At 38.6% G+C, this 15,310-nt stretch overlaps 1 protein-coding gene across 3 annotated transcripts in view; it reads right to left on the bottom strand.

Annotated features, from left to right (window-relative positions):
* RUNX2 (RUNX family transcription factor 2) overlaps positions 1-15,310 on the bottom strand; it is a 151,410-nt gene that overhangs the window by 68,746 nt on the left and 67,354 nt on the right. For all 3 annotated transcript variants that reach the window (XM_054383333.1, XM_054383334.1, XM_054383336.1), the window contains exons 3-4: positions 11,888-12,044; positions 6,149-6,253 (exon numbers count right to left, since the gene is read on the bottom strand). In XM_054383333.1, coding sequence (XP_054239308.1) covers positions 6,149-6,253; positions 11,888-12,044 — 262 coding nt within the window. The remainder of the gene's footprint in view (positions 1-6,148; positions 6,254-11,887; positions 12,045-15,310) is intronic.

Genomic DNA, 15,310 nt, shown 5'->3' with positions numbered 1-15,310 from the left:
ACATGAAGTAGACTCAAAGACTTATAAAAATGGCTTTCACTTTTCCTTTCCTCATAGTCATGTCATGTGGAGATACAGAATGAAATCGCTTCCATAATTCTAGCTATACCTCTTCTCCCATCTGTATTTGTAACAGAGACTTTAACCTACTCAGGGTAAAAATCTCTTATCATACAGCTATGCAGCCCAACTATACAGACAAGCCATGATTTTACTTGTGGCTTGGAAAAACATTTTGAATACAAACAGTAATAGCTACAACACCAAAGAGACACTACGATGTTCATTTTAGACAACCAATGTGTTGGGAATAGGCTGTTTGGAAGGAGTGTTCCCTCTACAATAGGATGGAAACAATGTGTTCTGTTGACAAAAGCAAACTGAGACTGCATTACTACTGGTGAGGACATCTGAGAGAATGGTTTTATGCTCACATTTCCCCATTTGTTTTACATAATCTTCTCAAGGCCTTTTCCCTCTCACCATAATGGCAAATATATGGTCAAATATATGGTCACTCTCTCACCATCCTGGGAAGCAATTTCCTCACATGAAGAGAGCCAGCCTGCATCATGTTGATTACTGAGACTTCGGAACCACAGCATATGAATTCAAGCTATGAGTGAAGTAAGGTAGGTTTCACTTTCATCTCACCCTGCACATTACACCAGCATATAAAAGCTGCGATCACACACTCATAGTCTGTTCCTCAGAAGACGAGTTTTTATGGAGCAGCCTTTCTCTAGATGCAGTGCAAAACTGAAAACTGACTGGTTCTTGGGATGTAGCTACCACCACCAACAGCCTCCTGGCCAACTTGTTCCAAAGGCATGACTCATGGTTGGGGTGACTGTAAGAAGTCCTGCTCTGTGGGTTACACACCTATCTCAAACATAAACTACCAGCATATATAAAGTCTGCTACCTTTGACAAGGAACACTTGAATCATCCCACCATTCTTACAGACTCAGAGAATGGTAAGGGGTTCCAGTCCCCAACTAATATGTTTTGCAAAATTACATATTTGCAAAAAGAAACCAGAAGCAAATGGCAGTGATTCAATCTATGATGTCTTGCATTTCACACTGCAAAAAGGACCCAATGTTGTACCACTGAAATCAGAAAAAATACAACTTCTGGGTACCTGAGCACAGGAGGTCAGGTCTCAACCTGTACATGCTCAGTGGATACACTCAAACATGCTAATGGTAGTAACAGAAAAGAACCTAAACCCCATAGCATAGTCACGCTGATATTTCTTTGGCTGTATGAACACATTTTGCTTCATTACTCATAAAGGGGAATTATAATGCAAACTTTAACCTTCACAAAGTCATTTAGAGCAACTTGCAAACCGCCAGACCGCCCAGTTCTGCCTTCCTCTGCTCCCACATACACTGGGAGAAATCCAGAATAACCCAGTAGAGATTTGTCACTCTGAAAGACGCCAGCACGAGTCACAGATTTTCTAACTTCAGTTTGGATGAAAACTTGTTCATCATATCTCAGGTTATTCAGCAGCTACTTTCATTAAAATCCTCCTCATCGTGCCAAAACCATGCAGGTGCAAACTTCTGCACTTGGTGTCTACAGCGCACCACTTGGAAAAACTGTGATGCTACATTTACAGTCTGAGGCAAATGCAAAAAGTAGGACCTGCCTGTAAAACTCACTGTTATTCTGCAAATTCTCTCTTTGCACTGCTCCAGTTCACCACCACACAAAAGCCCCACAGTCAAATCAATATACTCTCAGGAAGGAAGAGGGTCTGGTAGAGTCGCTTTTGAAGGCAAGCCAGAGCATACTCTAAAGAGGGAACACACAGCGAGTTTTAACTGCTGCGATAATTCTGCATGAAGAGATGCTGAGGATCTAGCTCCTTGCTGTAGCATGCCATGTGTCCCTGAATAAAATTACTGCCATGCAGGCTGTTAGCAGAAGAATGCGTAAACAGACAATGTATCCTTGCATCAGTTCCACAAAATGTTGCACAACACAAATGCCTCTCGATGTGTCATTTCCTGCTTGGCCATCAGCCCAGCTCCTGACAGGCAGTCAACAAAAAAGGAAAAAAAATATTTAAAAATAATAATAAAAAAGCAACTAACTGAAAGATTTAAAGCTGTTCTACTCCAAACTACATTCCACTAGCCCCAGACTTACCCCTCCACCCTCTGCCTTTGAAAGAAAAGAGGGAGAACTTCCTAAAAACTGTTATGGTTTTAAGCCATGGAATCTCAAAAATCTCAATCACTTATCTGCCTTTTATAAGCCGGGTCGGCCAAGCAGTTAATACAAAGGCTGAGCAGAACTTCTCACTGGCTTTTGCTGGCTTCTGCAGCATGCACAGACAAAAAGGCAATGTTTGCTCATACCTTTCATCATGTGTGCACCTCACAAGCTATGGCAGCAGAGAAATATTTGGGGGCTGAATGAAACAGAGAATATTTTTTTTCTACCAAAACACTTAATTTCAAAGCTCAGAACTACCCCTATCCATTCATGCTGATAAAGAAAATTGTGGTTGGTGACACTAAAGACCAATCAGAGACAAACTAAAATATTTGGAATCTTAAAAATAAACTTTGCAAACTACAAAAATTCCTCACAATTTCCCTCATGACTGGGTTTCTACCAAAAGCAGACAGACAGGAGGACATGCTTTCTATTTGAAAGGAACCGCTATGGAAAGATGAATCATTATTTCTGTATTTATAATGAGACAAGGCAAAGACATTAAAGGGGGGATTAGGTATAGGTTAGGGGGGTTTCTTGCTATCTGTTGGTCAGTTATGACCTCACAACAACTTATTTCTCTGGAAAATTTATTTTGGTCCTCCCAGTTGAAATGCAGCTCTGCTGCTAAGATGTGCATGTGGCAGAGGTTTCATGTTGGATATGAGGAGAGAAAAATATCTGTGGGATTTCCCGCTGATTTCAAAAGATCTTATACAACCCTGTCTCTAGATGCCATCACTCAGAGTGCAATGTGCACAAAGAATGTGCTACACAGTAGATGTCTCTGGATGGTAATCTAGATATACTGAAATAGATAAATAAAAATAAATAAATCTTTTCCATGGAAAAATCATCAGAAGACCTCTCCTTACATAGAAATGGGCAGGTTTTCCCAACAAGGTAACCTGACATCACTATCTCTATTAAAACATTTAAAAATAATAACAGAGAGGCAAGGCAGCAAGCTTCTACAAGCACATGTTTAATACAACTAAATGGCACTTACATTTAAGAACCTGACTTTTTGAAGTGCTGAGTATCCAAAACATCCAACTTCTGTCACTACATGCCATGACTGTTCAGCACTGTTGAAGTCAGGCTCTAAAATGATCATGGTATCTGTCATAGCATTGTCTCTGCTCCTACTGCTCCTGGAAATCACACAGTACTCGTATACTCGAGTCAAGCTGCCAACAGAAGGTCAGAGTGCCTTGCCTATAAACCAGCCTTACAAATTCACGATCTAAAGCATGATGTCACATCTTAAAATGATAAGCTGGCAACAAAGTAAATGACGTTTTGTGAAGATGTGCATAATTTTATGTTTACGCTACTCCGAATGAAGGTTCTAATAAGTCATTGGTTGTGTTCCTTTAAAGGGAAGTTTTATAACTGAGATGAATCACAACTGCAAAAGATCAAAGTTAGAAAACATCAATGATGCCATGGGGTACTTTTTAATCTTGTAATGAATGATGATCATGTGCTCTTATGAAGTTGGTCCAACTGCCAACGCCAGATGTGTATATTAAGAAAAAAGTTGTTTGTGATGTGACAGCTCTGGTTGAAATTGCCAGAGAGAGGAAAACTAGGATAACGTGCTTGAGACGTCAAAGTGAAATACAGATCCTGGCAGAGAGGGGCACTATTTGCCGATACATAATTTGTTAAGAAACACACATTTGCTATCAGAGCCACTCATTAACTTGAATTCCTTTGCCCCCAACCACCTAATTTTCCTTCTGCAGCAGAAATAACAGATAAACTTCTTGAATGATTACTAGCAAATAATTATAAATCTCCGCAAGTGCAAGGGCTCTGAGAAAAGAGCAAACCTTTGGTGAAACCTCCACAGCTCACTGGCACTATTCTTTCCCTGAAAATTCACGTTTAATAACTAGTCACTCCAGAGGTGACATAGCCTTGAAAGTTTCAGACTACAATAAAACTTGCCAATACAGTCTAATCCCAGAGTGGAGTTTCACTAAGTATTTAGCCAAAATATTAAAATTCAAATGGACGTTCAAGCTCAAATGTGGATTAAAAAAGGGAAAAAATAGGTAAAAAAAGGCATACCAACTACATCTAGGCTACAGGAACTAAGTTATGGAGTTTTCTAGGTTCACCTATTCAGCTATTCAATGAGAACAGCGAAGAGGTATCACGTACAGAAGCCTTTCAGATAAACTTGGAGATCTTACTAAGTTAAGCCTCACATTTAATCCACCAAACACCAAAATGGTTAGTCCCAATGCAAGCAGGTTCCCTTTCTGTGCTGCATAGAGTAGTCCACACTATTCTCCACATCATTTTAAACTGCTCTTTCACAGGGGTTGTGTCCTCTGCTGGGTGATTTCATCTTTTCTGTGTGCCTCAATACATACAAGGAAGCAGCCTCCAACTAGAAATTGCTAAATGATATGTAACTTACTCCCTTTTGTGTATTCCATGAATGCAATTTGCCCAGTGTCTCCAAGTAAGCTACGTGGAGCACCAGCTGCAGGTGAAAAATAAAAATGGGAATTGATTCGGCTCGGGAGAGAAGACAGAATAAAAATCCCCTTGGTGTGACAGAGGGACACCTCAGCTGTAAGCAGGTAGCACAAGTATCTACATAGTGTAATTTATCCACATCTACTTGCCTTTTCATATCTATTTTTCAAGGTGAAACTCTACAGTCTGGGCAGTTCATACAGAAAACATTTCAGTTCTCTTCTCTCAGTGTAAGAGGAATTTACACTGCAGCATGTTTTAGCACGAGAAACACTTAACTGCATGAATTCTGTCTGTTTCTTTCTCCTTCTTCTCCCTTTGTGGTATCTTAACAGAACTCCTTAAGGTCTCATATGTATTTGCAGATCAAAGGCAAAATAATTATTTGAGATGCTTCCATTACAGGGATCTTTTTTTATGTGGTTATTCATCAAATAATTCTTAACCTCTAGCCGTAACTCAAACACAGCTATACCTGGTTAATCCCATCTATTTAGAGAAATTCATTCTACTCAGATCAAGAAAAAAACTCCAGAAATGGCTCATCAGTGATACCCGTAAGATGTTAGACTGCTTTCCAGCTATACGGAGAGAGAGCAGTATAAATCATGGATTAACCAGACTTTATCTAAGTGCTACCCATAAAACTGCCAGAACATGAAAAAACACACAATTGTCATAAAAATATGTTCAGCAGTCACTACAAATAGATTCTTAGTAAGTTAGGAAGGTGCACTGCTATGAGATAAACTTGCTGAGTGAAAATCTGCACGACTATGCTTAAGTAAAATATTCTTTCTGTGCACAAATAAGAAACAAAGACCATGCTGCTGATACACTAGTTTTGTTTGGGTTGTTTTTTTCATCTTTTTTTGCCCCCCAGGGGGTCTATGATGAGCCCGTAGCTGAAAACCAATTTCAGGTATGATGAGATTAACCAGGTGCATTAATTATCTGATGGCAAAAGAATTCAAGGGCAAACAAAAAGGCACTATGTTACATATTTCTTCCCTCCACTAGGACTGATCCTGAAAGACCAGTCTCCTATTTTGATCTAAACATCTCCAGTTGGAAGCTTAAGAAATTCAGGGAATTCAGCATGTTGCAGGACTCTATCTATTACGCCTAAACCACATTATATATAAATACATTTGGTTTAATTCTCATTCACACTGGCAGATAATGTATCAAGACCTTGATGTGAATGAGAATCAGGTTCATGATCACCCAAATTCAGCCAAGCACTCAGGAGTGTGTTTAATGCGAGTATGTGTGTGGTCCAATAGACTCCAAATTAAGCATGCACTTACATATTTTGCTGAGCAAGAACCAATGTTTGAGAAAGATTTATATATATTTCACTTATGGGTCTCTGTTAAACAAAAATTAAGTGCAAAGTTAAGAATTTAATACTCACTTCTTGGCTCCCTTGGCCCATCCACTGTAACCTTTATAGCTCTGTGGTATGTAGCAACTTGGGGGGGATTTGTCAGGACAGTTATTGTCAAAGTAAAGCTCTTCCCTACAAAGGGAAAAAAACAACAAGGAATGAGTGATTACAACATGGAAACAGTCACATGCATGTTCAGTAAAGAATCAGAGATGTTTAAAATTATTCCCTGTTGTTACCACAATCGTGAAAATTAAAAACATAACTGACCATAGGAGTTTTCCTCCCCTTCAGTTTTACTCTATGTCAAGAATACGTCCATGTGTTGACAATCTAAATGTGTCTTATTTAATAATGGGTCATCACACAATGACAGAACAAAAGTGATTCACTGCTGAGGACAAGCCAAATTCTTTGTTGTATTGAAAGTGGTGTAAACCCAAAGCAAGTCAAACAATTTAAAAATTTACTCCAGTTTTGCAGCTGTGCGACAAAGAGCAGAATGTGACCACATGTTATTTACTTCACACAGTTTTATCATTTCATTTGTCTGACTTGACTACAATAAGATGAGGAAAGACTATATTTTCCTCCTGAGAACTACTTTAACAGGGAATCACCATCTCCTGTCCTTCACATGCCAGGGGTAATAAGATGATATCATTATTACCCGAACACACTTTTTTTCCCTACGTATATTCCATCTGTGAAATACTAAGAAAGCCCCCAAATTTCCTGTGAGAGTGAGAAACTGTTGTGTGCACACACGTTGCTATGGTGAGTCTGCATTTATTTAATTTATTTTTCAAAGTTCACATTCACACAGAGATTGCAAAAGATCATCCACAGCCTTTTAGATGAATGAAAGTTTTTAAAAGAAATAAATAAAGGGAGCTGCCTGCGCCTGAGCATACATTCTCCCAAGGTACTGGCCCCTGTTTGGGAGACTCACTGACAGTTGTAATCTGTTAGATATGCAACGGTTAGTCATGTCAGATAGTCAAAACTGAAAACTGTTTCAAGACAGGAAAAGGTGGGCGTACAACAGTGACTCAATAAAACAGTCAGCAATCTTCGGCCTTCATGCTCATTTAAGCTGCTACTTTACCAGACTCTTAAAACTCCCATTATTCCCCACCCCCCACCCCCGTGTGTAGACGTGCATTTTTGCTGCTAGGGCTCTTCCTCTTGCTGAACTCTGAAGGCATTCAATCAAGACACAAATCTTAAATGATATGTAACAGAGCAAACTTAATGCATTTTTTTTTTCTCAGCCTAATATAGAACAGCTTACATATAAGGCATAATACAGAACAGAGCTTTGGCTGTTAAACCCAGTAATTGGTCTTTCTGGTCCAAGATGCATATCCCCCAAACCTGCTTGAGACATGCATCGTTTATTATGAGGAGTGCAACTTCAAACTGCCTTGGATGTATTTTTCACAAACTAGAATGTGACATGGATTTATTTTTCTTTTTCAGAAAATATAACTGTCATTTAGAGTAAAATTATTTTCCAGGTGTAGCTGCGCTCCAGCTGTGCCCACCTCTCTGAGAGATGCAGGTCAGAGAGATGGAGATTAAGGCACCACAAGAAGTGCTGGAATCTCAGGAGGCTGAATTCCACCCCAGTGGAGATGGTCTGAAGGTGGCCTTCCCCAGTTTCATTAGGCAACGGATTACTTTTCAGATCTTTTGAGAATGATCATCACAGGAAGAGAGTGGTGTATGTAGGATGTTCAGTCTTTGTCCAGTGCATCCCCAGAGGAAAACTGTGTGTCCTGCCAGTGTACAGAGTGTGCTAAGGCAGCTTTCAGACACATAGCAATACCCTACAGAGGCACATAGTGCCTCCGTGTCTGCTTGTTTGGGGCAGAAAAGGATCCAGGCCTTTTATCCCTCTTCAAGTAGGAATTCAGCCAATTGCTTGGATATATACAATTTGTGAGGGATGGGTTCAGGGCCTCCTTTGGTACAAGTTTATCAAGTCAGAAACTCTTGTCTATGAAATGGTGTGATGAAACATTCAGATCAATTACTCATATAAAATGCATAGAATAATATTGGTTGCAAAAATACTAAAGGGATTTTCCATGTACCTTTGAATGAAGAATTTGGCCTTCTGATGCTATCATTCTATCTACACGATTTTGTTCTATCAGTGTAAAATTCTATGATGACTAAAAACTAACCCAGGAAAATCCATTATTTGTAGGACCTGTAACAATCACTCTACAGATAGAAGAAAAGCGCTGCAAGATCTACACTAAATATATCTCAACAGGATACAGTGGTTAGAAAAAAGATATTCATTAATATAAAGAGATATCTTGCCTGTGAACACTTCTAAACTGCTACCTCTCAGCCAACCTAAGATGAACAGGTAAGCATCTAATCTGAAAGGGAAACTAACTGGTACTCTATCAAACCAAAACATTACTGAAGTAACACTGACGAACCCCCTGCACTCAGTAAAACCATACATCACTCCATTGTGAGGAGCTGCAAAGCTCTGCCAGTGTGCTCAGGTTCCAGCACTTTCAGGAGATATTTACATATTACAGGATGAAGAACGAAATACTTTTTAAGGTCCTCTGTTTCAGTGAGGTTTATTCCTTCCACAGATATTTCACAGATATCCCTCCTCAGCTAAGAAATCCTTTAATGCACTTTTTATCACCTGCCTTTATTCCCTTTAGTCATTTAAAATATCCACTTTTAGAGGCTAAAGACTAATTGTAGTTCTCTTTTATTAAATTTCCCAGCCAAGCAGTCATCTGGCACTACTGCTTCAGTCTATCTGAACTGCATTCTTTGTTAGTCACACATGTGAGCCGAGCTGACACAGACGAGAAAGAGATGGACATATGCTGAAGCACAAGGCAAACCTCAGAAATTAGCTTGAAAGGTGACTCTGCAGCTTGTTCATGTTGCGTATTTTTTCAGTTAGATGCTAATGTGATTAAGGAATCAGAACACAACAAAATTAAGGTTACGATCCTTTGCTTATTGAAGACAGGAATTCTTTTTTCTCTGTGCTCTGGACTAGGCTTGTAAAAGTGAGCTACTGCCTCAAAACCACATATAAACAACTTCTGCATTCACATGAAGTGCCACGGTTACTTATTCTTATGCATCCAGAAAAGGTGTTTAAGAGAAATTATATAAACAAAAACGTGAAGCTTCTGTCAGGCAAGCAACATTAATATGTATAAAAATCAAGTTTCTCCAATGAGCCATGGGAAGCAAGAAAAAACGTGGGAGAGGAGGTGAAGTGGTAAGCTGATGATTCAGACTTCACAATCAAATTTAGAGATAGAGAGATCAAAGAGCAAGCTGTTTAGAAAGATGTAAATCTAAAGTCAGGAGCAGGTGTGGATTAGTTTCTTGCCACCAAAAAATGATTTCTTTATTACTTTATTTTTCCTGTTCTACTTCATGACTTATGTCTACTGATACTTGTCAACGTAAGAAGCTTTCTCACTTCTGTTTGCAACTACTGCTTTCTTGACCTGCTATTTTAAGCAGAGTTCTAAAAATCTATCATTAATGATAACTCTTCTCCTTCTCTCCCTCTTTCTCTCTCTCCCCCTCTCTGTTCTAAGTCTGGAAGACAAGTCTGGACCAATTTCTCCATCCTGCCTCTGGCAGCAGAATGCAGCATTTCAGATCCTCCACTGAGTCCCGGCTGCTTCAAAGGAAAAGCCCTACTTTCTTCCGTTAAGATCATAAGAAATATAGGGGGAGGGGGTCAGCTCTGTTTGGACATAATTACACTTCATCAAAAGAAGCTTTCTTCATCTTCCATGCGTGAAAAGTCTGCAAGCAGTTAAGTCTGTCTTTTTTTCTTCCTTCTTTTTTTTTTTTTTAAATATAAAAATTGCTATTTGGGAAACTAGCCAAAACTCAGAAAGCCAATATAGTAAAACAGTGCACACCCTTTGTTTTGCTTTGAAGTCTCTTAAATAAATACGTTGAAGGTTTGAAAAGTACACTATCATTTTTCCATAGATTCTACCCAGACTGATCAGAAAAATTCCTATTCCAAGTCTGCGAGATACAAATATAAATTAAACTATAAGAACCCCATTTTAGGAGGTTTGTGTCTATAGCCATATCTGCCAAGGCTTTAGGTCCTCTGCTTCATTTCCTATGCTTTAACAAAAAGTATATATCATAGGTTTCAAATTAAATTCACGGATCAGAGGTAGTACATCACGTTTCAGGTTTTTTTCAGCACTACTGAAAGACCGATACACTACTGAACTTTTACTGTAAGGCAGCAGTAGTGATGGAGCCAGAGAACTTTCAAACCTAATCCATCAGCAGAATAACAAAGCAGACTGGGTTTTGTGGGTTTTTTTAAAAGAAAGCAAGACAAATGGAAGAGAGAGGTAACACCTTACCCAAAAGGGCAATGTACTATATACTCATATTGCATTACTGTTGCAATAGTTACTCTGTCTTTCAAGTTATTCTTTGCTATCAATACTTTTAAAGTTGTAAAATGATAAAAAAGGATTGTTGGCCAGGTCACTAAAATAAAACAATAACCACAGTAAGCCATGTTCATGAATTCACTTACACAAAGCACTTGTGAAAACGTGCCAACTGATCTGGATTATCTAGGTCTCTGTCATATGTTTAACTTTTTTTTTTTTTTGACAAATAATCTTTCTTTCCTTAAGAATAATTGCAACTGTTTTCTAAAGAATTTTACTGCAAAATTAGCTTTATTGTTGATTTCCCAGCATAACTGTTTGGCTTCTGCCACTTTGGTTTGCCCCATGCAAGGCTAGTTTAAAATATGAATAATTACCTCAAATATGTAAAGGGAAAAGTTGAATCAGTGACTGATAGGACAAATCCCTCTGAAGATTTCTGCAGCAAAAAGTGAAGTGCCAGCTTCCTTCAAGCTATCCTTTCAATCATTACCTAAAATTTGAAAGCAGCTGCAAGACTCTTAAAGAGGAATTCTTGAAAGCCTGCAATGATTACAAAGGCTTTCGATGGGTATCATACAGTTTCCAGATTATAGCAAGCTCCTAAACAGCTGGAAGACAATGACAGCACTCTACATCTTCAAAAAAAAACCAAAAATAAAAAATTGAAAGTAACCCTGTCATTTAAAGTAAAGGTTACATTTAGTTCAAACCCAGACTTACCAGTAATTCACAAAAAGTCAACCAGTTTACTAAAAAGAAAAGTACAGCCTATTTTTGCAGGTCCTATGCAGTTTGATTGTAAAAGGCAAGGAAGTCACTAGAAAGCTTTCCACCAATAGCTGTAAGCTTTTAAAGATGTAAGCCGTGAAAGAACATAACCTATAGCAAATGTGATATGCAAAATCCCCTTAATTATAGGTCTTCTACAACAACTTCAGAAGCAGCTTTACTGCTAAAGGGAATTCTCAGTCTTTCACTGCCTTTGCCTGAGATACATTTCAACTCAACATAACCTATACCGCCAGCACCTCCAATTTCTTCTACCTTTGCTGTCTGATTAAAATGGGGAAGCAGGTATTCCGTGAATTGTTTTTCAAAACCTGGATCTGATAAAAATGTCCAAAGATGTGAGGAGCCAGAAAAACTCTTAACTTGGCTCACACAAACGCTGAAGTCTGCAAATAAAATATGCATTCATCCCTACAAATGAAAGGCCCACAGTGATTTATTTACAGATTAATAAGTATTTCATTGCAAAGTACATGTGATGTATAAACACCATTCTTACTTCGCTATGGACACATAAAATACAGAGGCCTACCTCTTCCACTTCTGCCCACAAATCGTAAGTCATTAAATCTGGCCACCTGGTTCTTCATCACAGCAGAAGCATTTCGCAGCTCTGCAGAGTAGTTCTCATCGTTTCCAGCCATGACAGTGACCACTGTCCCATCAGGCACTTCTCCTAAGGCCACCACCTGTTAGAAGTGGAAGAGAACCACAGCTCATGAGGCAACACTTTAAAAACACATCACCATCCCAGTTTTGCAGGCTGCCATGCTCATTATAAAGCTCTGTGGCAGCTGCTCCAGCCCTCTGTGGTGAAGAGTCGTGTATTAGCTGAACACAGAACAAAGTGCCACATTGAACAAAGACACATCTTGTATTGTCTCCCTTTCTCATAGCCTAATAGGGAGTTTCTTCTTTGTTACATTTCTTCAGAAACACTCAACATCCTTATGCAGAGTGTATGGTTTAATGCCTCCTGAAGGCCAACTTTGTTCTTAGCAACCAGTGAGAAAACATGAGGCATGGTTCGTATCCATAAATTATATGCAGGAACACATTGAAATGGAAAATTAGGAATTGCTTTTAGCAGCCTTATCAACCAGATTTGGTTCTACTTCTCCGAAGACTGCACCCATCATCCTGTCCCTGGACCTCCTCAGACTTCAAGCTAGAGAGAAACTCCTCATGTACCGACCCTAGGGGTGGCACCAGGGGCATTAGCAGACAAAGCTCTCCACCCACTATGCTGCTGTGATGGAGCACTGTACAACTGGAATTCAAACTTTGCAGATGCTACATAAAACAAAGGCTGTATTTCCTTGCAGGCATGTAGATCTTCCTAGCGCTCACAGGAGTCGCATGTGGTTAGCGCTGATACCTCCCTCAAATTCCAGAATAGGTGAACAGAAAATATCAAAGTGTTTCTCCTTACATTTCAGCTAGCATCTGATAGTCTCACTTTTATGCCTTAGTGGCTACATAGTGCTCCAACATGTGATTAGATAAATGCCATAGAGCAGACAGCTACTGCCTTCTAACTTAAAAAAAATCTAGGGATACCTACACTGTTACAGCTCTGTGACTTTTTAAAGTAAAATTAAAATTAAACAGCAATACTAAATTATGAAGATGAAAATATACATGTTTCTTCATGTAAGGTAAAAGAAAAATCCACAGAAGTATCAAGAAAATAACTTCTTTTAGCCCAGCTAGCTAATACTGATGTTGGAAACAACTTTATAACAAAAAGAGATTCACAGATATTGCATGGCTGAGCTTGAACTTTAAAAAAAAAAACATCGTGAGATACAAAGTCTGTCTCCTTGCAGATTCTACCAGCTTACATGGTTATATATGACTTTTTATATTATTCAGAGTAATTTATTCTGTCCCCTGAAATATATATTACATTTTGTTATAAGCCTGGCTTGAAATATCTTTCCCATAAAGGCTGCTGTCTGAAACTAATAATCACAGGTTGCAATTTAGCATTATTTAAGTGGAAAGAATGAGAAGTTCCAAATATATAGGGAGAGCATTATGTGTTCCAGTGCACTGTACAGTGCTTCTCTAAAACAATAAAAATTAGTGACAATGGTATTCAAAATTGGAAAATATTTAAAATAGACCATATTACTGAAATTTATAGCTTGTCTTATTTAAAAGAAATATTGAAGAGAAAGAAGAAAGGAAAGATGAAACACTGTATAAAAAAGATCTACCTTGATGCTTTTCTCTTTTTCTGTAAAACACCAGGTAGTACCACCTCAAATTGAAAAATGAGTTTGCCACAAACTACTGTGAGGTCTCTGCGTATCAAGCACAGATCTTACTTTAAAGTGATACGAATGTCTCTGAACATAAAAACACAGGAACCACCAATGTGGGTAAGATCTGAGGTCCCACTAGCTCACAGCCTTGGGTCTGACAGCAATCAGGTCTGCTTCAAAGCACAGCATAAGGAATAATAAATTACAGTAAAATAACAAATAATAATCTGCTAAACAGATTATAGAGCTGACTCTAAACTTGAATAAATGGATATTGGCTTAAACTCTAAAGCATGTGGCTTGAGACTACTTATAAAACACTCCCTTCCCAGTTTGCGATGGACGACGTTATCTCGTCACACACATTAGCATCCAGGGGAGTTGCAACCTATGCTTTTTATGTCTCATACAAAAAGAATCACATTAACTCCAGAAATGCAAAGAAGCAGAGAGCACAGGAGGAAGTGTGAGTCTGCCAGGGGCCTCGGATGAGGGAGCGAAATGACTGCAGCCTCAGCTCACCCCTTTCTTTCTAGGTAACCAGAGCACAAAGCAGATGGTGGCATCACACTGCCATCTCAACCCAGTCTCCCAGACATGGGTATAGCTTGCAACACCTAGGCAGGAGAGAGCAAAACCTCTTAAAAAAGGCCCTGCTTGTCCCGCATTGCATTTCAGAGCTTTCCGCTCTACCCTTTCCACTCAATGTCAGTTCAATTTGGCAGCTTAAAAATCAGCCTAAAACTGCACTTGCCACTGTTTGGATCGCTAAGCTGAACAAGAATTGCACCATTACTGAGATGCAACAACTTTTCCACGCAGGATGATACAGTTTCACTATTTGTCTCATTAGAAGTCCAAAGGAAAAGACTAACTGAAATCAGAGGTGAAAACAGCTTTGGCTAATAAAAGAAAGTCCTAGTACATGGGAAGCTCCCCTGATACACAACAGGGGTAAAATGCTTGTTCATAATTTTTGTCATAAAATACTAGAAGACTGTTGCATCCATATATAATAGCACAGGTTAGAAAAAAGTTTTGGAAAACATGTTTGAAACCCCAAGATATACCCATCATTATGAAAATTTTTAAAACTAACTTTACATACTGAAAGACTGTTGGCACAAACCTTGATTCAGTAATTTTATGCCACGTATCAATCAAAAATTATTTACATATTCTTAGAGAACTGTTGCTCTACTGTGAAATGAATGACTGCATAAAAAAATTAAAAATTTCAAGTAGACACAGTGCTCATTCCATATCTATTCTTTAAATGTAAATATCTCTACTTTTTCAAAATTTGTATTTCCAATTCAAAACTACCTACACATTCTGTCGATTAAAGGTGGATTTCGGGTTTGCTTTTTTGGTTTGTTTTATGTTTCTGGGTTTATTTTAAGTAAAGATCAGAAAGGTACACAAAGTCAGAAGAAGCCACAAATTAAAACTAAACCAATTCTTACAAGTTGAAAAAAAAAAATATGGGTTTTTTTTGCATAACACAATTCTCATCTTGCTAGGCAACCTGTTTGCCCAGTTTCAGTCTAGTGTGATTTGAACTGGTCAAAGCATGTACCCTAAAGACAGAAGTTAGAAGCATGAAGCAAAACTACTATGCAACAGCCAGTATTCTGCAGAGTGAAATGGTTGTTATTAAAAAAAAAAAAAAAGCTAGTGCACAT

The sequence above is a fragment of the Indicator indicator genome, chromosome 9 (genome assembly GCF_027791375.1).
Source record: "Indicator indicator isolate 239-I01 chromosome 9, UM_Iind_1.1, whole genome shotgun sequence".
Lineage (NCBI taxonomy): Eukaryota > Metazoa > Chordata > Aves > Piciformes > Indicatoridae > Indicator > Indicator indicator.
Note: the sequence above shows the minus strand (reverse complement) of the source record. Positions and strands in the feature narration are given on the sequence as shown.